This window comes from Anolis carolinensis, unplaced genomic scaffold (assembly GCF_035594765.1).
Source record: "Anolis carolinensis isolate JA03-04 unplaced genomic scaffold, rAnoCar3.1.pri scaffold_10, whole genome shotgun sequence".
Classification (NCBI taxonomy): domain Eukaryota; kingdom Metazoa; phylum Chordata; class Lepidosauria; order Squamata; family Dactyloidae; genus Anolis; species Anolis carolinensis.
The window spans coordinates 19590389-19612849 of record NW_026943821.1 but is presented as its reverse complement, the minus strand read 5'-3'; the positions used below and the strand labels follow the sequence as shown (position 1 = coordinate 19612849).

The following is a 22461-nucleotide window of genomic DNA, read 5'->3' as shown; positions in this document are numbered from 1 at the left end:
TTAAGAAGTGCCCACAATTTGAAAGGTATTGCAAAAAAACTGACCACTTGGACGAACGCATAAATAGCACTCTCTCAGTTGATAGAGAAGGAAGGCTATGTGAGGTTAACAGAGTCATAGATTTGGCCCAGATGACACAAGGTCTATCTATGGTGGGAGTTCAAAGCAACAGTGGGATTCCTCATTTCAATCAAGTAAGCAGTCCTCTATGATGTTGGTAGAGCATCATGTCCCTTCTTGCAACTTTGTGATCCCATGAATACTTTGTGATGTGGAGATCTTTTTGCTTTTGTGGAGAGCATAAAAATACTTTTGAATCAAGTATAAATCACCAAGAGGACTCCAATTGAAGAAAGTGCCCCTTTCCCCCAACTCCCTAATCTGACTCTTTCCCTTTGTCCCAGATCCATTCCTCCTGTCTGTCTGATGACTCCATCTATTGGGTTCATTTCTTGCAAGTGTGTTCCACTGATTATTGTAAGCCAGCTTTCATCCAAAACTAGGGTTTTCCCCCCCGTGTCAGGAGCAACTTGAGTTGCTTCTGGAGTGAGAGAATTGGCCGTCTGCAAATTGGCCGTCCAAAGCTAGGTGGAATAGAAAGATCAAGGTGTTTTCAGTGAAATGTAGAAATAGGATGTTTAAGGGACGAAACAAAGTTTGGGTCACAGGAGGCTTTCTGGAAAAGTTGGCCCTCAAGGAACATAACCTCAAGGAAGAGGGAAGAGCCACTCTGGAAGCCAATGTGGTGTAATGTTTGAGCATTGGACTATGGCTTTGGAGACCAGGGTGCAAATCTCTGCTCAGTCCTGGACACACTCTGGGTAACCTTGGTCATCAAAAACCCTTTAATAGGTTTGCTTGGGTTCTCCATAAGTTGGAAATGACCAGAAGGCACATGGGATTAGCCAGAGCTATTCTCTGAATATCACAAAAGCATTAGATCTAAATATCTAAATATAGTTAAAGCATTCAATCTGTTTGATTTGGAAGCTAAACTGAGTCAGGCCTGGTAACTAGTTGGAAGACTTTCAGGGAACACCAGGTGCTGTCACTTCCATTATGAAGAAGGCAGTGGCACCCTATTTTCTTAGTAGTCCTTGCTTTTGAAAAGCCAGTGAAATCCATAAGGGTCCTCATAAGTCTGCAAGCAACTTGAAGTAATTTTTGGATGGTGGCATTTGTGATGCTGGTTCTTTATCTGTTTCACAGAGATATTTATTTCTAAATTTAGCAAGTGTCTAGGCACAGGTAAACAGAATAGCATGCATGCTCTTTCTCTTTCTCTGACAAGCTGAAAAGGCTCTTTTTGTTAATTCAGGGTTATTGTATCTCCATCCTGTTCCTCTCATGGGTTCAAACTATAGAGTGACCTTATGTCTCTCTCGGACACAGGAATTTTGTTTTAAATGTAGCTATCATAGTAATTCGCTCAAGACGAATCCTCAGTCTCCCTCCTGCCCAAACAATAATTTGCATTTCGCTCTTGTGTGTTGACATGAAAACTTCGACTCTCAAACCCTAATGCAAAAAATGAGTGACTTCCCAATTGACCCTTGTCACCAGAAATGCAGTAGGGGTCCATTCCTTTTTTCTTCTCCACTGGTCAGTTTTACAGCCTTTTATTGCCTTTGTTCTTTTATTTCTTGTCAAGAACAGGTTTGCAGTTTTTTTTCTATTGGGAAGCCAATGCCCTGGAATTCTCACTGGGTTTTATTCCAGGAGTACCAAGCAATGCCTCCCAAGTATTTCTCTGCTAAGGCATTGCTTAAACTGGTTTTTTTGAGCCTCCCCCATTGAACCTGTCTCTGGTTTCTGGATCCAAACACAGCAGCTGTTGCCACTGGGCTTCAGTGAAATGCTTCAAAGTCCTCTTCTGTTGGTTTTAAAAATAAGTTTCTCTTCGGAGGCTATGGCCCAGCGGCGTGGGCAGGCAGAGGTGGTGGCATGCGCTTGCCTGCAAAGTGTTTGCATGCCTGGCTTATCTGTGTGGCTGGTGAAGAGGCCTCATTCTATACACACACAAATAATGTAAAATAAGCACTTCCAGGAGAGAGAACTGCTCCTGTTGCATCCCTCCTTGCAAAAACAAAGTAACTCTGTGGCTATGGACAGCATCTTTGCTTTAGGTCCTGGCATCTTCCCATTTCTGGAAACGGAGACCTTGAAGGAATAAATCTCCCCCTTGTCTTTTCCAGACTAGATTCTTGTTGCCTCGCATCCCATCAGAGAGAAAACAGCTGTCTCTGTGGAGGCCCTCTGTAAACCTTAACCCCTTTGGCTTACTCCACTAAAGAAGAACTTGGATGCAGTTTTATTGGAAAGTGGCTGTTAACTCTTTAACTGGGTCAGGAGTTGTAAAATATATTGCCTTTCCTTATTTGCATGGCTCTGCTTGTGAGCAAAGTAGTAGTATCACTAGTTACAGTGCTTTTCATTGTTTTCATACCTTTCTTTTTCCACTTCTTTCTTCTACTGAACACGACTGTGGATCTTTTCGTGCTGTAGTGATAACACCAGGAATCCATTTTAATTGTAGTTTGGATTTGTAGTTTGGCAAGGCATCTTGGCAGCAATGACAATATTAGGAAAGGGAAAGTCCTTTGGGGATGAGGAGAGTGGGCCTTGAAAGATCCAATGTGGTCAAGGCTTCTCTGGGGCACCATAGCATTTCAGGTTCTTGCATACCAGCATCCAACTTGGAAGTGTTTGTGGGGCAGTGGGTCTCTTTTGGGTCTGGTTTCCTCCAAGCCCTGCATGAAAAATGTTCAAGGACACCTTGAGAAGTTTGTGAAAGTGAGGCAGGAATTATTGAAGGAGGGAAGTCCTGTGGCTACAGCTTGGGAGGGAGAGAAGGATGTGGGCTGAGCAAATCCGTCCTCTGCTTTCTTCCCATAGTGAAGTAATCCACCTTAATCTCCCGTTTGTCATTTTGGCTCTGGGCCTCCACTGTTTAGCAACCTAGGGAAAACAATGCCACCTTATCTGATACTGGGCCTCCTCTTCATTGTTCATCAGCATCTCAGGGCGTTTCTGCTTGAGCTTGCCCAGCCCTCGAGGGCAGGCTTATGTTCCCTCTCATGGAGAGACCTGTGCCTCAATCCTCCAAATAATACATGCTGCCTTCCTTTGTTGAGCATTTGGGGTAAATTTGGGATCCCTGATTTCAGGAAGGAGTAGAACTACAGTTGAGACAGTTCAGGTGGTTGTGAAGAAGAGGTTCACATAATCTCTAATTTGTCTGGATAAATTACTCTGGATATTTGTTTGGCAAAGGAAATAAGGGCTACTTATGTAGAAGTCCTCTGATGGAGCCTTCCAAGGCTGGCCAAGACCTTCATCAAAGTGGCACCAAGACTGCTTTCTTCTGGCAAAGATTGTTCTAAGTAGATTTCTGCAGTTTTCCAGCATTAAAGTGCCTTCTGTGTAAAAATTTGTCAACTGTAGTTCTCTGAAACCCAGCAGCTTGGTTCGGACACTGTGACTCCTCAGTTTCCTGTTCTGTATGGCAAAATACCCCCCCTCCCCCGCCAGCCCTTCTTGCCCCAAAAAGAGGGATTCTCCCTGGCCATCAGTGCTGCCTCCTGTTGCTATATTCAGGGAGAGGTAAAATTACCATATGTGCCCAGGCTCCCTGCGTGCATCTCATTCCGGCCAAGAGATCCAGGAACCAGAGTTTATCTTCTTTCCTCCCTACTTTTCTAAACTCTAGTGTCTCTCACACACATAGTATGAAAAATGTGGGAAGATCTTGGAGAAGGAGGCAAACCCATTAATCTTCCTTTGGCTTTTAAAACAAAAATGTGGCAGATGGTTTTAGGTCTATTTGCAGACTTGTGTGCTTGCCGAGGACAGGGAACGTGAAGCCGTTGTGTGCCCACATGCACGTGTTAACAAATCTCCAGAGTTCAAGGGGAAGTTGGAGGAGCCTCTCCAAGGGAGAGGATCCCAGGCCAGCCTTCTCCGGATTGCAGAGGCTTGGGAGGGGCACCTCTCTTTTCCTCTCATCTGGCTTTCCTTTTCTGGATTGCTTTTCCTTCCAAGCCTATTTGATGTTACAGGGCAAAAAAACAAAACAAAAAAAAACTTGTTTGGGCTGTGAGATCCTTCTCAATTCCAAATGCAAATCCTTTAAACATTCAGACCCCAAAAGCACACAGCCTTCTTGCTTTTATTTGCTTCCTTAAAACCCTTTCTCCATAAGCCAAGTGAAACTGCTGTACAGAGCAATATCTTTAGGTCCTCAAATCAACATAATGATGAACAACTCACTTGTCATTCATATTCTCCATTTGCTTGCTGCTCTGTTGGCTCATTGAGACTCAATGACGGAACTTTGTTGGGGGCCCCATAATTGAAGAAATTTAGCATTTGTGTGCTGGAGATCAACAAGGATTTTACCAAACAGAACTGAGCTACATGATGCCAACGCAGGGTATTGTCAGTCATTTGGACCAAGGAGGCCCTGGTTAAAAGCCTACAACAGCCATGAAGTAGCTGGGCATCAATTGACTTAGGGAGAAATTAACTCTATCTAGTAAGTGGCATCTACCTTGGAGAGGTTGTTATAAAGATGGCACTGGAGTTTAGAAAGCCACTGATCCTGACTTGAGTTCCCTGCAGGATAAAACACAATAAATTTCTTACTCACATTTAAGGACATTTGAGGAATTGCATGATCTGAGATAAAGGTCTCCTCACATTTTGCCCCCTTCCCTTTTGTTCCAGTTGTTTCAGAAGGAGCAAGTGGATCCCATTCAGCTGAAACTGCAAGAAGTCAATGGGATTGGTCAGGGGCTCATCCAGAGTGCAGGAAAGAATTCTGATGTGCAAGGCCTGGAACATGATATGGAGGACATCAATGCCCGTTGGAATACCCTCAACAAGAAGGTGGGTGAAGAGGCTGTGGACCCATTACCAGCAGAGTTCATCTCAGGACAACAAACAGTGGGAAAGCAAGGCCCCAGTTTGGTCCAAAGATACAGCCTCTAAAATTGGGAGTCCCATGTTCTTTGTTGAATTCATAGCGAAGTTAGTCTGGATCACTATTCTGTCTTTTAAGACTGAGAAAGACTTTGGTTGCATAAGATAACCAAGAAAACAGCTTAGATCAGGAATTAGCAGGCTGCAGAAAAAAATCAGCACCTTTTTTTTTGCACTTGTGTTTGGCAGAATGTTGGGAAATGGCTTAAATAGATGGATTTCTAGAAGTAATTTGATCTCTTATGGATAACATAAGGGAGGCCCTTTCTCCAATGAGCCAACAGCATGGACTTTCATATGAAGGACAAACAGATGAACTGAAGGACAATGAAAGGCTAACAACTGAGGAAAGGGAGAAGAATGGAATAAGTCAGTTGAAGAAAAAAATGCATGTATTTCTAAAACGATGTGTGATAACCTTATCTCACTGAACACAGATTTTATAACCAGCTGGATACCACATATTTCTCTTAAGACTTAATGAATCCTGTCCCCATGTATTTTGGCAAAAATGTAGGTGGCCCACAGAACGGCGCAACTGCAAGAGGCCCTGTTGCATTGTGGGAAATTCCAGGATGCCTTGGAACCTCTGCTTAGCTGGCTGACTGACACGGAGGAGCTCATCTCCAATCAGAAACCACCCTCGGCCGAATACAAAGTAGTAAAGGCTCAAATCCAGGAGCAAAAGGTGAATGGCAAAATAATAGTAATGTAGGTGTGGAAAGTGTATTAAGCAGCTTGTAGTTTGATTGGGAAGGGTCATTTAACTTTTTGTTGGCCAGATGTCGGCTTCTTCCAATCTTCTTTGCTCCATCATTTTTGAGTTGAAGAAAGCAAGAGAACTGAGAGTTACTAACTTTTGCAAAAGAATAGGAGAGAGGCTGCATATAAGTGCAAGTGGAGACAGCCTCAAAGGCTTGGAGCAGCTTATTGTGGGAGGTGGAGGTCATGGGGGTATAAAAGTGGCACTTTTCCATGATGAGGACTAGAAACTTCAAATTAATTAGGAATGAGGTGCAAGGATATGAAGGGGAAGGATGATGTGATTACAATGTAGGATCCCATCAGAGGGAACACACAATTCTAGACATTGTGATTTGGGAGATGATAGGAAGTAATTCTTTCTCTGGTTGGTCATCTCTAACTCCCTTGTCCACTTCCTTTTGCCTCAAAGCTACTCCAGCGCCTCCTGGATGACCGGAAAGCCACTGTGGAGATGATCCACGCGGAAGGTGGGCGGATAGCGCAGTCTGCTGAGCCAGCCGACAGGGAGAAGATAGCGGCCCAACTGGAGAGCCTTGGGGGCCGCTGGGAAGGCCTCCTCAGCAAAGCGATGGCCAGGTAAGACAAGAGACCAGGCTTGTCTGCCATTATTCAGCCCTGGAATGTTGGAAGCCAATTGTTGCTCAGCTTTTTCCTCCCTTTTGCTTTATTTCACTCTGCTATCCCAGACCTTTCATAGTGCAAGATTCATTTATGCATCGTCTTTTACAATCCTTTCCTGCTCCTGCAACATACATGAGAAGTTAGTTAAATTATTGTGAAACTAAATAAAGCATGCACCTAGCTCTTGAAATTCTTTACTGTTATGATAAGCAGGGTTTACTGGAGATTAATGGGGAATATCAAAAGAGAACGGCCTGTAATTCATTTTAGATGTGTGTTTGCTGGAAAACTTCTGGATAGATTTTGACCCTTTATGGGTTTCATCTGTCCACATACCTTCACACTTTGCTTCTGGTATTGTTTTGCGGTTAGAGTATTTTCTTGTTTGTTGACATGGGGCAGAACAGGATACACACATGTTCATTCAGCATGACCGCATAGATAAAATGGTATTAATAAATCCGTAATGAAGATCTGAGCACATGCAAAGGTTCCAGGCAGAGGTCTCTTCTGAGTTAGTAGCTTTCCACCTTCAGTTTTCCAGTTGTTTTGGGACAATTTGTTGATTTATTGATTGAATATATACTCTTTTTTCTGGCTTTTAGTTCAAAGTTCACCTTGAAAGGGACGGGTTCAAGGAGGCTAGTGACTTGAGTATGACTTGAAGCTCTGTCTCTAAATTTTTTTCTAAGATCCAAGTAAAAGCAGTTGTTGAACATTCAACTGAGTAGCCTCTATGGGAAAGCCTGAGGAAAGATTGTCTTCCATTGCAGCAGTATCTGAATGAGTTTGTTGTTCCACCTCAGGCAAAACCAGCTGGAGGAGATCCTGGTGTTGGCCAAGCAGTTCCATGAAACATCAGAGCCCATCTCTGACTGGTTGTCGGTGACAGAGAAGAAACTGGCCAATTCGGAGCCAATCGGAACACAGACGCCCAAAATCCAGCAGCAGATCACACGGCATAAGGTTGGAATTAGAAAGAATATGCAAGACAGGGCTTGGGGCAAGAGGCAGGTAGACAGTAGTAAAGCTCTCGGTAGGTGTCTAAAAGAGTGCAATAATGGATAGATGCTTCCCAAGATGGCACTGAGGATTTGTAGGATCATAGCTTTTGTGATGGAACTTCATTGCCCACATTATTGAATCCTAATGCCTTACCTACACTTAGTGTAATGGCATATATGCCTCCAAGAAGCAAGTTCCATTACATTCACTGAGCTTTCAGGGAATGGCGGCTTTTTCCATTCTCCTTGGCCAAATTGGCTGGGAATAATTGGAGTGGTAGTCTACATCTGTGGAGAGCATTCAAGTTGAATAAGGCCAGATTTGTCATCCTGCCTTGGAATGTTTTGATATTCATTGCTGACACGTTAATTCAGCAACAGTCTTGCTAGTCTTTCTTTGGATAAACAAGATCTTGCCTTGAGTGGAAAAGATCTTTTTAATTCAAGACCTCTTGTTTCTTTAAATCGTGGGAAAAAGCAGCCTCAGGTATAGCCCCTTTCCTGTTCTGACACAGCCCAGGAAAGGCTGAAACAATCCATGCCACTTTGCATCATCTTTTAGTAAATCCATTTATACAACATTTATGATTTACCCGTCTGCAGGTGGATTATATCTTTTGAGTTTGTGTAACCATACTCATGAGCCATACTCATTCTTCAGTTTTGTTTTGGATTTATTTTTTCCTGTTTGTGTTTGTTCCATTTCTCAACCATATGCTTTTGTTTGCTTCTTCTTTTGTTTTCTTCCTCCCTGTTTTGTTTCATCCTGACTCCTCTTGAACTGCTCCCAGGCTCTCGCAGAAGAGACTGAGAGCCATGCTCCAGCTGTGGCTCAGGCGGTCAGCCTCGGCCAGTCCCTGTCCGCCCTGAGCTGCCGCCCGGACCAGGCCTCTCTGGCTGAAAAGCTAGACCTACTGCAGTCACGCTACGCAGAGGTCTGTGAGCGTTGTGGCCGGAAGGCTGCCCTCTTGGACCAGGCCTTGGTCAACGCCCGGCTCTTTGGGGAGGACGAGGTGGAGGTGCTCAACTGGCTGGGAGAGGTGCAGGTCAAGCTGGACTTGGTGGCTATTAAGGACTACAAATGGGACGTCCTGCACAGGCAGCATGCCGACCAGATGGTACTTCAAGCCCCTTTTTAATCTCTCATTGCTTTGGTTGTTTTCTTGGTTGTGTTTCTCTTTTTTATTGTTTTCACTTGGGTTTCATCCTAAAACGACAAAGTACCATCCCAACTGCTACTGCCCTGGCTTCAGAGGAAGAGGACAGCAGCCAATGCTTGCTGGCACTGTGTCACGACACAGACACCTCTTAAAAGGCCACACACACGGAGTAAAGATAACAAACGTTTAATAAATGATATTCTGAACCTAGGAACACTTAACTTCAGTGTTCCTGGTAAATGTCTTTGCTTCAAAAAAGGCAAACTACAACACACTGCCTTTCCTTTTGCCTCCTGGGTCCTGTCTTATTTAGATTGTACAACAAAGGACAGGGAACAGAATTCACATAGATAAGCTCCTCTGGGAGTCTTTCTGGATGAAGATTCTGTTATAAGTACTCTACATACAAACAGCAAAAGGGATTAAAATAAAGCAGACAAAGGTAGACAAAAGGATCCCAAATTCTTCCTTTGCAGTAGTGGTGGTTTCATCTCATAGGAGGAAAACAATACACAAACTAGAAGTTATTAGGTATCCCGAAATGTCACCTATTCCAACCCTCACCAGTATGGGAATCACTGAATTTTCGGGGGCCATTCCATTTCTCATTTCCCCAGCATTCTACCTCCCCAACTTCAGCTGGCTCCAAGAGCCATTTAAATACATGAACAATAGTAAAGTATAGGGCAGAGTAAAGGAAGTGAAAGAGCTATATAGGTATTATGCAGACTTAATTTGCCTTCACACTTCTTAAACCCCCCCCCCCCCCCCCAAATAGCAACCCTGTTCATCGTGCCTTGGGTTTCATTTTGCACCCATGCTTCTGCATTCCAGAGCCACACAGAGCTCTTTGTTCACCAGTGGGCTAGTTAGGACTGATAAGATACCTCGATCCTCCATGAAGCTAGATGTACCTCATTGGGAAGTTGATGCTTTTGTTCGTTCTAGACCTTGAATGACGAGATTATGAACCGCAAGAAGAATGTCGACCAGGCCATTAAGAACGGACAGGCTCTTTTGAAGCAAACCACAGGTAAGTCTGAGAAACGTATTTACATCCTGCATTTTTCTTTGCATCCTCAAAATTAGCTCCTGGATGCTTAAAGGTAAAGGTTTTCCCCTAACATTAAATCTAGTCATATTGGATTCTGGGGGTTGATGCCCATTTCCAAAGAGCCAGCATTGTCCATAGACACCTTCAAGGTCATGTGGCCGACATGACTACATGAAGCCCCATTACCTTCTAACGTATTTACTTAAAAATGTGCATGTATGTTAACTCTCCTTCCTAAACTTATCCTCCTTTCTATTTATGGAAGAGGAGTGGAAGATAGAATTTAGGGAGGATGAATAAAATTGAAAGACAGGGGCTCAAGCTAAACTCATGGTGCCTGATTCCCACAGGAGAAGAGGTGTTGCTTATCCAGGAGAAGTTGGACGGCATCAAGACTCGCTATGCGGACATCACCGCCTCCAGTGCCAAGGCCCTCCGCACACTGGAACAGGCCCGGCAGCTGGCCGCCAAATTCCAGTCAACATACGAGGAGCTGACTGCCTGGATGAGTCAAGTGGAGCAGGAGCTAGGCTCTGGCGGAGGGCTCTCACCTGTCGGGGAGCAGATCCCCCAGTTCCAGCAGAGACAGAAGGTACCAGGCTGCCCTGAATGCTAGCAAAAGAGTTATATAGTTGAGAGTGCCACTTTTAATGCCATAGTTTTAAAGCACTGGATTGTGAGCTGCAGTCAGGAGGAGGAGCCTTTTGCTTTGGAGACTGGACTTGGAATCATAGAATCCTAGAGTTGGAAGAAATCTCAAGGATCATCCAAATCAATTGCCTTCTGCCATAAAACACAATCAGAGCACCCCCTACAGATGACCATCCAGCCTCTTATTAAAAATTTCCAGAGAAGGAGACTAAACTGGACTCAGACAGCATTTTTAACAGCTTTTACCCTCATGAATTTCTTCCTAATGTATAGATGGAATCTCTTTTCTTGCCATATGAACTCATTGCTCCTTTGCATCCCAGTCACTGAAGCAGCAGAAAACAAGCTTTCCTCCTCCTCAATGGGACATCCTATCAGATGTCCCACTTCACATACCCTCCTCTCAGGTTTCTCTTCTCCAAGCTAAACATCCAGTTCCCTCAGCTACTCCTCAGAGGGATTAATAGTTTACAGATTTTTTTTATTTATTTTTTTACTATTTTGGTGTTCCTTCTCTGGCCACCTTCCATCATGTCCGTACCAGTTTTGAGTTGTGCAGCCTGTCTTTCAGCTGTAAATGATTTTCTCAGGCACCAGATCCCATCTTATCTTGGAAGCTAAGCAGGATCAGCCTTAATTAGTACTTGGGTGGGATACTTCATCCTGTCTAGTTCTAGAGACAAAAGGGGGTTCACAGTCAGAGGGGAGCTGAACATTTTTTCCCCTTTAAATTTCAGGACCTGAAAAAGCAGGTGATGGAGCGCAGGCTGGTCCTAGACACGGTCAATGAAGTGAGCCGTGCACTCTCAGAGCTGGTGCCCTGGCGGGCACGGGGAAGCCTGGAGAAGACCGTCTCTGACACCAATGAGCATTACAAGCAGATCAGCGACACCATCAAGCAAAGAGTAGAAGAGATTGATGCTGCCATACAGAGATCCCAACAGGTGAGTCATTGTGAGAGAGATGGGGGGCCTTGGTTCTCCCCTTGGATGATAAGGGCCTTGGTGCAGAAAAGGCCTGCCATATTGGTGCCGGATGTATCAGTTTTTCGTTTAAATCTCTGCAGTATTTTTGGGACTCCTGGATATTTTCCATCACTGCACAAGACTTAAGATTCTCAAAACTTTTGACAGTTCTAGTGCTGAGGAACCAAAATCATGTTTTTAAGGGCTGCCAAAGTTCAGCCTGGTGCCATGAGTGAAAAGTGGGTTGGATACTGTCCTGCTTAAAATAATGGTCGTATCATAATATGGTTGTGCAATCAAGAGAAACTTGGGACTCAGTTTGCTTATTCTTCTTTCACTCAAATCTCCCCAGACCTCTTCAGCCGGGATTGAGTTTTGCAGAGGTCCGCTGTTCTTTGGCTAGTATGCAGGCAGGCTTCATGCATTTCTCTGTCTGGTTCTGTAACCCCTACATTTCCTTATTATTGTTTTTCAATTATTTTTTTAAAAAGGAGTCATGATTCTGGAAGCTCCCCGGAAACATATCCCATCTTTTAATAAGGGTGCCCCCAATTAAATCAGACTCAAAACCGGAAAGCAAATTTCTGGCCACTTTTAGCTTTTGTGGTTTGTGGTTCTTAGTGAGTTTTGGCTTGAAGGAGTGGGAAAACTTGTCAACTTCTGGCTATAATGCTTGTACAGTCTTGTGGTTGCTCCACAATGACCATAGCAATTGCATGCCAAAGGAAGTGCAGACTTTCCCCAGCCCCATTTTGTTGATTGAATTGTACTCTTCATTCCTTTCTGCTGTTTAGTACGAACAAGCGGCCGATGCAGAACTCGCCTGGGTTGCAGAGACGAAACGAAAGCTAATGGCGCTGGGTCCTGTGCGCTTGGAGCAGGAGCACACCACTGCACAGCTGCAAGTGCAAAAGGTATGCAGCAGGCAATGTTCTGCCCCCACAATTGCATTGCCAGAAAAAGAGCACCGTGCACTGTCTCTTTTCATATTTTAAAAAAGACTTTCTCTTTTGTTTCTTTAACCTTGTAGGCTTTCTCAATTGACATCATTCGGCACAAGGATTCTGTAGATGAACTGCTCAGCCAGAGGGATGACATCTTTGGGACCTGTGGAAAGGAGCAGAAAGCCATTCTGCAGGTAATGCCATTTCTCCAGGCCCATAATGATTTTTAAACCAGAGAAAGCAAAGGGTCAGGTTGCCAAAACTCGATAAAGAGATATGCCTAGACAGATGAACATAATTAACCCAAATGTAGACAAAACTCGAGGAAAGAGTTCATTATTTGATAAGATGCAGATTTGTTATCTCCTTGTTCAGTTTCCTGAATAATGTTTATGTGGCACGCATAAAGAGAAAACTGGATGGAATGTATTCAAGCAAAGAAGAAAATTAATACAGGATGGGGAAAATTAATTAGGGAGGCAAATGCAGTGAATATGGGAGCCAGATTTCTGCCTACTGGATTTATTGGATCAAATGGTGTGCCCAAAATTGATGGGAGGGACTGTTTCTTTGACATAAATGGCATTTTAATGTTACATGGGGGGCAGTGACCTTATTAAAAAGTAATTCCTCATTCCTGTAGGATTCTAAGAGCGATTGTTCACTCCTCTTTTAAGGTCAATAAAGGGATATCCAAAGATAGCCTTGGAGGCCGAGTGTAACACTTGGGGAATATAGTGCTTGCTCTGTAGACCAGCAGCTCTCTTCAAATTCTTGACTCCAAACTTTTCCTCCAGGAGAAAACAGAGTCCCTTCTGCAGCAATACGATGACATCAGCCACCTCAACTCGGAACGCTATGCGCGCCTGGAGCGTGCCCAGGTCTTAGTCAACCAGTTCTGGGAGACCCATGAGGAGCTGAACCCTTGGCTGGAGGAGACACAGACGCTGATTGGGCAGCTGCCCCCACCAGCCATTGACTATGAGCACCTCAAACAGCAGCAGGAGGACATGAGGGTAAGCGGAGGCCCTGGGAAGTATCCTTGTGGGGTGTGGCATATGTACCACCAGCAGCTCCAAAAATGCTTGTTTCAAGTCCTTGTGATGGAGGGGGGGAAACGAAGACAAGTGCCTAGAGGAAAGGACTGGTCTGCAAGTTGGTAGAGGGCACATCATAAGTATATTTATTTATTATTTATTTACATCATTTATATTTCGCCCTTCTCACCCCGAAGGGGACTCAGGGTGGATCACATTACACATATTAGGCAAACATTCAATGCCTTTTTAACACAGGACAAAGACAAACAAACATAGCTCCGAGCGGGCCTCGAACTTATGACCTCCTGGTCAGTGACTCATTGCTCTCCCGTCTGCGCCACAGCCCCATATCCTGTGGACTGGACCAGAAAGAGAGAAAGTGTAATCAGGGTGGTTGGAGAACTTGAGGAGGAAAAAAACTAGAGACATATTTCGTAGCAGGCAATTGTTTTCTTCTACATTGCTTCAGCTTCTGAAGCCAGCAAGCATTTTGGTTTAAACTGCTGAGTCTGGTCATTTCCTTTGTGAGCTTCAAGGGTCACAGGATCACAAGGCATGCAGAAAAAGGGAATATTGACTTTGAGCTCTTCTCGGGGCTGTTCTTTGCAGCAACTGCGGGAATCCATCGCTGAGCACAAACCTCACATTGACAAGCTACTGAAGATCGGGCCCCAGCTGAAGGAGCTGAACCCTGAGGAAGGGGAGATGGTGCAGGAGAAGTACCAGGCTGCTGAGACCACCTATTTGCACATCAAAGAGGAAGTCAGGCAGCGGGCCCTGGCCCTGGATGAGGCCGTCTCCCAGTCAACCCAGGTTTGTCAGACCATGGCTTTGTTTTCCCAGATCCTGGCCAGGAAAGGGCTAATAAGGGGAGCATCTTCCTTAAAACCAGCTCAGTCATACTGTTTTGTGAGACCACAATATCCATCAAACATGTTAGATTTGTTCCAGTTGGTGAATACTCTGAAAAACAGCTAGGGCCTCCTAGTACGGTGAGGGAACTTGCAACTCCTTGGATGAGAAACACATAGTCTGTATGGAAGAGCAGAAGGTACCCTGGAAGTGAGGCTTGGCTCTTTCTAGGGAGCCAAGATTGTGGCCTGAGGTCAAAGCAAGGTGACATTAAATGCAATGTCAGCAAAAAATGTTTAGGAGAGGTAGCCAAGGGGAGATTTTGATTTTTGAGATACATTTTCCCTCCCTTGTGTCTAATTTTAAATGTAGTTCTGAATCCAAGCAAATAGTCACTGCCCTCCTCACAATGCACTTGTCTTGCATGTTTTTTGGAAATTTAGCGTTAACTATTGTTCATGTTGTTGTTTCCTTAGCCTAGGTTTTGTTTCGTGTCATTCATTCATGGTATTTGTAATATTGTGTAATCTAATCATGTATTCCCCTCATAGTTTGGATTCATATTAACAGAGTTTTCCCTCCTCCGCCTCCCGTCTCATCAACCCTCCCATTGTCTCCTCTGTTGTCCGTTTTCGGGGCCCGGTCCCATTCTCCCTGCCTGCTCTCCACATTTCATTGTTGTGTTGACTGCATCCCAACCATGACAGATCTCAGAGGTAAGACACTTCATCTCTCATGACTACCTTCCTACAAACAAGCATTGGTCTTCTCTTCTTTGGGAGTTATGTTGCTAGTTTCCAAAGGGAAGCCTGGTTGGTTTCTTGCAGGGAGGAAAATGAAGTCTTGAGCCACCACTTTGAACAGCACTGCTTTCATCCATAAAACCTTACCCTGCCAGAAATGGGTATAACATGTAGCAAAACTATATTTTCTTGGGATTTTGGAATACTCTCAGATTTTGGAAGCTGAAAAGACTGGATAGCCCTGAAACACCTAAGTGTGGATTCTTTAGAAAATGCCCCCAAAAGCAACCAGTTGCCCCAATGTGGGATATTATGCTGCTGTTCCTTGACTTGGGGGACAACTATAAATATTCCTGATATTGTAGGTGTTTGTGAAGAGGAAGAAAAAACGTACACGTTTTGTTCTGGGTGTTGTGTGCTTCAGCTGTTGCTTCAGCTGAAGGAGAAGGGCCGCAGATTCGTAGGTGGATCTCCCCACCCTCTCTGTGTGTGTTCCCTTTTTTTATCTCCCCAAGGATGTGTGCATAATGTGTTCTCTTGCCTTCGCCCCCACACACCCATCCCCTTGAAACACATCCAAAATAACTGTGGGCTCTTCTTCTGTAAGCTGGTTTGGGAGGAAGAACAAGACACAGTTAGTGGCCAGAATCTCAGAAATAAGTGAAACCCTCTTGGGGATGGCTTATGAAATGATTGGGCTCCTAATGCTCAGGTAGCACCATGTATTCTGGTGCTCATGTCAAAGGTTGTTTTGGGAACTAAGCAAAATTTAAGAGGCAATAGGGAACAAAGCAGGCAGAGGTAGGAAATGCTTAAAAATGTTTAGAGGCACAGCACCGGCTCCATATTGGTCAGATGCACATTATTGGAGGATCAATGTGAGCGGTTTGCACTGTTGGTATTTGGATGTTTTTTTCCTTGACTAGCATTTTATGTCTCGACTTGTATTATTATTTCATGTATCAGATGGTGGGGTTTTGCACAAGGTTCAAAGCATTTTACCCAACAGGTATCTGAGTGGTCCTTAGAACAGCTTCTCTTGTGAAGCATAGGAACCGGAAGGACTGTCAGAGCAGAGGGGAGATTGAAGAGATTTGAATCAGGGGTTTTCTGGCTCAAGGCCTTAGCCCTCAGAATCAGCTTCCATAAACCAGGCTTCTGTTGACAGTCTTTGGACATTTTGAAATGGTTATTCCTCTCAGTGATACATGAGGATCGTTTGGTTTTTTTCCTGATAGGACGTTCGGATTCTGTTAGACTTCCGCTAGGGATGACTAAAATGGCTGCAGTGTTTTTTATAAAAATAATCCATGTCTTAATTATTCATGCTGATGTCGGTTTTGGGGGCGATGTGTCAGTATGATGTTAAATACCTTCCGGGGAAATCTTCTAAATGCCTCACTGAGAAAGAAACCAAGGAAGCCACCCACCTGCCTGCCAAAGTGACATCCGTGTGGATATGCGTTTGAGGCAGTCTTTCTTTGTTAATTTTTGGACCAATCTGTGTGAATATTTATTTTACTGGCCAAAGACAGTTTCGGGGAAAGTGATCTGTCTCTAAACCTGTATTTCAAAAAGTAGACAAAGATCTGAATTCTAGAAGAGCCTGCTGGTCAGAAAGAAGTTAAAACACTGCTATTCCCCAGTAGTGTGGCAGAATGTGATCCCCTTGTACCTCCATTTACCCTCCTTCTTTCTGTTTAGTTCCATGACAAGATTGAGCCCATGCTGGAGACACTGGAGAGCCTCTCCTCCCGGTTGCGCATGCCCCCACTGATTCCGGCTGAAGTCGAAAAGATCCGGGAGTGCATCAGTGAAAACAAGAATGCCACTATGGAGTTGGAGAAGCTTCAGCCATCCTTCCAGGCTCTGAAACGCCGCGGGGAAGAACTGGTTGGGCGATCGCAGGGGATAGACAAGGATCCGGCAGCCAAAGGTAAGAGGAAGGCACGCCTGGCTTGCCCCTGAGCCAAGATGAAATTGTCACCTGCTCACTCTGTCATTGCACCATGGAAAAGTTTATCGTGCGTTTCCTGGAGTCAGAAATGTTTCATTTTCTGAATGATTCTCTTAGAATCATAGAACCACAGAGCTGGGAGGGACCCACATATACCATCCAGTCCAACCCCTTTCTGCCATAAAGGAAGACACAATCCAAGCCCTCCTGACAGATGGCCATTCAGCCTCTTGCTTCAAAACTTCCAGAGGGGGAGACTCTACTGGACTCCCAGACAGTCTATATTTCATTAGAGTTGGGTCATCTAGTCCATCCCTTTGCCATGGAGGAACACACGCTGAATGAATAAATCACAATCATAGATTTTAGAGATGGAAGAGACCCCAAGGGCTATCCTGTTCAACTCCCTTCTGCTATAAAGGAAGACACAATCCAAGCCCTTCCATTAGATAGCTACCAAGCCTCTGCTTAAAAACCTTCAGAGATTACTCCACTGGAATCCAAGGCAATCTATATTCCACTGCCAAACAGCTCTTACCATCAGGAAATTCTTTCTAATATTCAGATGGGATCTCTTTGCCTGCCATTTGAATCCATGGTCCACTGTGTCCTGCGCAGCAGAAAACAAGTTTGACCCTTCTTCAATGAGACCTCCTTTCCTATACTTAAACATCCCCAGATCCCTCAGCTGCTCCTCGTGGGGTTTTCATGCTTTCCAAACCTGTTGGCCTTCCTCCTCTGGACACATTCTAGCTTGTCAATATCATTCTCAATCTGATAGTTTTGAGAAGGAAACTAATTCTGTGGTTCAACTTAGTTGTCACAGTTGTTTTTAAACCACAATTCTTTCCATTTCAGAAATCCAGGATAAGCTTGATAAGATGCTGTTTTTCTGGGAAGACATCAGAGCTCGGGCAGAGGAACGGGAGATCAAATTCCTCGATGTCCTGGAACTGGCCGAGAAATTTTGGTATGACATGGCCGCCCTCCTGACCACCATCCGAGATACACAGGATATTGTTCATGATCTGGAAAGTCCTGGCATTGACCCATCCATCATCAAACAGCAGATGGAAGCCGCAGAGGTAAGGATTGGAAAGCTATTTCTGCTATAGGTGAAAGGAAGAAGCTGCTTCAAAGAACCCAGTGCTGTCTTGCGCTGTATGCCTTTTTAAAGCTTCTATTTTTAAAATGAAGCTACTGCAACTCAAAACAATACATTTGGTAAGAGTAATCCTAATGTTGTAATTTATGTAGCATGATGATTCTGAGTGTATCTGCACCTCACATTCAAGTGGTTTGATATCATTCTAAGTGTCTCGTCTCCATTTTGTGGATATTTAAAATTTGACGAGGGTTTAGACTTCTCTGCTAGAGCTCTTTAGTGCTGTAGCTCAATGGAGTGGACTACAGCTACCTAAGATTGAAAATAAACACTCAAAATTAGAAGTTTCGCTCTCTGACTTTCCCTACAGACAATCAAGGCAGAAACAGACAGTTTGCACGAAGAACTGGAGTTCATCCGGATCCTTGGGACTGACCTTATTTTCGCCTGTGGTGAGACAGAGAAACCCGAAGTAAAGAAAAGCATTGATGAGGTGGGTCAGTGGAGAGGAAAATGGAATTCAACTTGATACCTAGATACACGAAGGCAGGAAATCAGAGATATTCTTGGAGGGAGGGGAGCATTGATCTGAATGAACAATATCTCTCTTAATAGAAGAGAATCAAAGGGTACTTTGTACTTTAAAGCAGAATAAAGTAACTCCTTATTCTGAACAACAATACAATGCAAACTAAAGATGTTACGCATGTTAAAAAGTTAAAATATATTTGGGAAAAATAATTATAAAAAGCTGTCGTTTGATTTGGGAGCCAGCATTGGCACCCATGCTTAGCAATGTGATTAGGCTCATCTTCTGGTCCAGGGAGCATCCTCTCATTTCCTACAAAAATGCCATTTTAAGGAGCTTGAGAGAGCTTTAGGTATCTTGGGGATGGAGGGGGAGTCTACATTACTATGGATGACCCCAAAGTGTCACTTACCCAAGTAGGTCTGTTCAGTGGGTTTCATGGCTGCCCTTCCGTGGCCCACTCGCTCACATTTGTGCCCAGCTGGTTCCTCAACTGGTGCCATGTACTGATTTGGTTCCTTCTTGCTCTGCAGATGAACAGTGCCTGGGAAAACTTGAACAAGACCTGGAAGGAGCGCCTGGAACGGCTGGAGGAGGCCATGCAGTCAGCGGTGCTGTATCAAGACACACTGCAGGTGCGGCACTGGTCTGAACGGGGGGTGACATTAGGCCATAAGAAAGGGGCAGTGGCAAACGGGCACAGGCAGAGAAGCCTGTGTCTCCTGGTGGCTCACAGCCTCAATTGTTTCTGGCTGTTTTGAGTGACAGACATTGTACAAATCCCCAGAGAAGACTACCCATATTTACTTGAGTCTAACACTCACCTTTTTGGGCTAAATTGCATTGCTAAAATTGAACTGTGCATTAGATTCGACAGTGCATTAGAATCGCGCACCTAAAGTGGCCTGCATTGTTGCGTAAGAAGTCATCCCAGCTGGAGACAGAGGAAGTAGCAGTGGCCACAAAAAAGTGTTGGAAAGCTGATGGTAGCTGTGAAAAAGCCTGGTGAGACAGCCAGACAGAGAGCTGCTTTCCACCAACCTTTTTGCAGCCACCACTGCCTCACACTACATTTGATAGCAAATCTTTATTTGTAATGCACACCTTCAGAATTTATGGCAGATTATATTCAAGTAAATACGCTAATTACATTCAATGGCACTTTATACTGGAGTAATTAGATAATGACATTTAGTAGCACATTATGCTTGATTAAATAAAAGTAATTCTTGGGAGGACAGCGGCACTCAGGATTGTTGAAGGGCCTCTGTGGTCCTATCAAAATAAGATGCCTCTAGGAATAGCCAGGACCTCTAAGGTCTTCACAAGTTGGTCGGCTAGGTGGTTCTTTCTTCATGCATGTTTCCCTTTTTCAGGCCATGTTTGACTGGCTGGACAACACCGTGATCAAACTCTGCAACATGCCTCCGGTGGGCACCGACCTCAACACAGTCAAAGAGCAGCTGAAGGAGATGAAGGTAGGGATGTGTGTGTATGTGTGCAGAGATGCTCACCATGTAGACGCCAGCAACAGTTTCTCTGGGTCTTGGGGCAGAAGAGCATACATAGACCTGACCCTGGTTTTTGTTTTGTTTTTTGTTTTTTTTGGGGGGGGGGGCAGGAATTTAAAACAGAAGTGTACCAGCAACAAATTGAGATGGAGAAGCTGAATCACCAGGGAGAAATCATGCTGAAAAAGGCAGCAGACGAGACGGACAGAGATATCATCAGGCGGCCGTTGACGGAACTAAAGCATCTCTGGGAAAACCTGGGTGACAAAATTGCTGATCGGCAGGTGTGGACAACTCACTGGGCCTAAAGGCTGCCTTTAAAGGCCTTTATTTCCAAGTGCTGGAAACCCTCTTTTAAGCCCCAAATGGTTTAGAAACAGGTTGCTGCCTCTTGTACAACTGTGGCAATGTCCCAGCTGTGGCACTACCTGGTTCTTTACAGTGGCCTTATTGTCATCTCTCTTGTAGACCATTTAGCTGCCTTTCTATTTGGTTTTTCAGTTCCCCTTTGGATTTCAGTGGGATTTTTGAGTACTGTTTTCAAACCATTCTGATTCTGAGAACCTATAATGAGGTCTTAAATATAAATGAAATTAAAAGCCCCGTAAAGACACACAGCTTTCTCTCACTGTATGGCTTTCCTTTCTCAAACTCTCTCTTGTTGTTCCGTTTGTTTTCCCAACGAACAGCACAAGCTGGAAGGTGCTCTTTTGGCCCTTGGCCAGTTCCAGCATGCCTTGGCCGAGCTGATGGCGTGGCTGACCCACACGGAGCAGTTGCTGGATGCCCAGAAGCCCATCAAAGGCGATCCCAAGGTCATTGAAGTGGAGTTAGCTAAGCACCATGTAAGTAGCCAAAGTTAAAGTGTCAGTCTGCATAGAAGTGGCCAGGAAGGAAGCATGACTGAGGGGATGAAACACAGAATTCACTTCTTACAGCTCCCAGCACCCAGAGTGAGAAATCTTGTTGCCTCTGCTTTGAAGTCTTAGATGATGCCAATCAGGGAAAGTGGGCAACCTAAGCCAGTGATTTTACTAAGGGGGTTCCTAGGCTTTCAGTGGTTATTAGGCCACTCAGATGCCAATTCTCCCCTGACCCCAACCCTAAAGGTTCTTCTGTCCCAAGAGAAACTCTGACACTATCAGAGTAAAGCTGGCTTGGAGGAATGGATGAGAGTATTTTGAGAGCACCTTCAGTGGGTGATGCAGGAGGGTTGCTTGGGCGAGGAAGCCAGTGAGGCTCTTCACTGGCCCATGTTTAATGATGTGTGAACAGGGTTATCATATTACAATCTCTCATGTGCTTTGAATTTGGAGATGGGAGTTTGAATTTCTGTGCCAAAATGAAAACGCAGAGGCAGCCAAGGTGGATCCTTTGAAAAGGTGGTTCCTCTTCTCGGCATGCTTACCAAGGCACTTCCATGCAGACTGGCAGGGATTATTCCCTTCTTCATGAGCGCCACAAGAATTCTGAAGCATCTTTTCCCTTCTCTCTCCACTCCAAAACCTCACTAGGTGCTGAAGAACGATGTGCTGGCACATCAGGCCACTGTGGAAACGGTGAATAAGGCCGGGGATGAACTCCTGCAATCCACCGCAGGGGACGATGCCAGTAAGCTCCGGGACCGGCTCGATGCAATGGTACTCTGCTGGGAGACGGTGCTGTGTAAGACAGAGGAGCGTGAACAGCAGCTTCAGATGACCCTGCAGCAGGTAGGTGGGCCCAATTGGGGAGAAGCGGGACGTCTTTCTATTTGTCCAAACAGAATTTGAAATTACAGCATTTGAGGCATTTGCTCCCCATTACTCCCACACGCGCTCTGGCTGATTTTTAGCCAAAGCCAGAAGCAGAATCCATGTGTTTTACTGTAAAAAGGCAAGGACAAAAATCTGTCCCATCTTGATGGAGTTGGTCATCCCCATTTTAAGAATGGCTTCTAGTTCCATTCCCAACCCAATTTACTGCTTTCCTGACTTGTTGCATTGGAATTCTGTCCTTTTGGTTTTGAAATTCTTGCCTGATCTCAAGGAGGGGGGGGGGGGGGGACAGATCCTAAAATTAAACTCCTCTGTGATTCTTGCACATCCCACTTGGTTGACAGTGTGCTTTTTGCATGACTTTGTAGGCTCAGGGTTTCCATGGTGAAATTGACGACTTTCTTCAATGGCTGACGAGAATGGAGAACCAGCTGTCAGCCTCTAAACCAACAGGAGGGCTACCAGAAACAGCTCGGGAACAACTGAATGCACATATGGTGAGTCCTGGCTGCTGAACTGTCCTTGGGGCAAATGAAGAGGTTGTTCCCAGTTTAGTATGGACGGTCACCATATCCACATACTTCCAAGTCAAATCCAACCCTGTCCTAGAATTTTTGTGACAAGATTGATAGGGAGGTCTGCCATTGCTTTCCTTTTGGGCTGAGAGAATGTGACCCAGACAGTGGGTTTCCATGGGGCCAAGCAAAGACTGATGTGCTGGCCTCAAACCAGTTGTAGATCAATGGTTCTGTAGCACACAAGAAATTAGAACAGGAGATCTAACTCCATAAACACCACCACCACCTTTCATCTTGACATGCAC

General features: G+C 44.7%; 1 protein-coding gene across 21 annotated transcripts in view; it reads left to right on the top strand.

Annotated features, from left to right (window-relative positions):
- The window catches only part of macf1 (microtubule actin crosslinking factor 1), a 319723-nt gene that overhangs the window by 277186 nt on the left and 20076 nt on the right, over positions 1-22461 (top strand). For 15 of the 21 annotated variants that reach the window (XM_062962879.1, XM_062962867.1, XM_062962876.1 and 12 more), the window contains 21 exons: positions 4726-4887; positions 5498-5668; positions 6155-6321; positions 7173-7332; positions 8162-8488; positions 9479-9563; positions 9935-10176; positions 10973-11179; positions 11995-12114; positions 12231-12338; positions 12942-13160; positions 13794-13997; positions 16484-16715; positions 17595-17821; positions 18212-18334; positions 18904-19005; positions 19747-19848; positions 19992-20165; positions 20571-20726; positions 21396-21593; positions 22007-22135. In XM_062962879.1, the coding sequence (XP_062818949.1) occupies positions 4726-4887; positions 5498-5668; positions 6155-6321; positions 7173-7332; positions 8162-8488; positions 9479-9563; positions 9935-10176; positions 10973-11179; positions 11995-12114; positions 12231-12338; positions 12942-13160; positions 13794-13997; positions 16484-16715; positions 17595-17821; positions 18212-18334; positions 18904-19005; positions 19747-19848; positions 19992-20165; positions 20571-20726; positions 21396-21593; positions 22007-22135 (3615 nt within the window). The remainder of the gene's footprint in view (positions 1-4725; positions 4888-5497; positions 5669-6154; positions 6322-7172; positions 7333-8161; positions 8489-9478; positions 9564-9934; positions 10177-10972; positions 11180-11994; positions 12115-12230; positions 12339-12941; positions 13161-13793; positions 13998-16483; positions 16716-17594; positions 17822-18211; positions 18335-18903; positions 19006-19746; positions 19849-19991; positions 20166-20570; positions 20727-21395; positions 21594-22006; positions 22136-22461) is intronic. The other 6 variants (XM_062962874.1, XM_062962875.1, XM_062962878.1 and 3 more) reach the window with 1 other exon arrangement.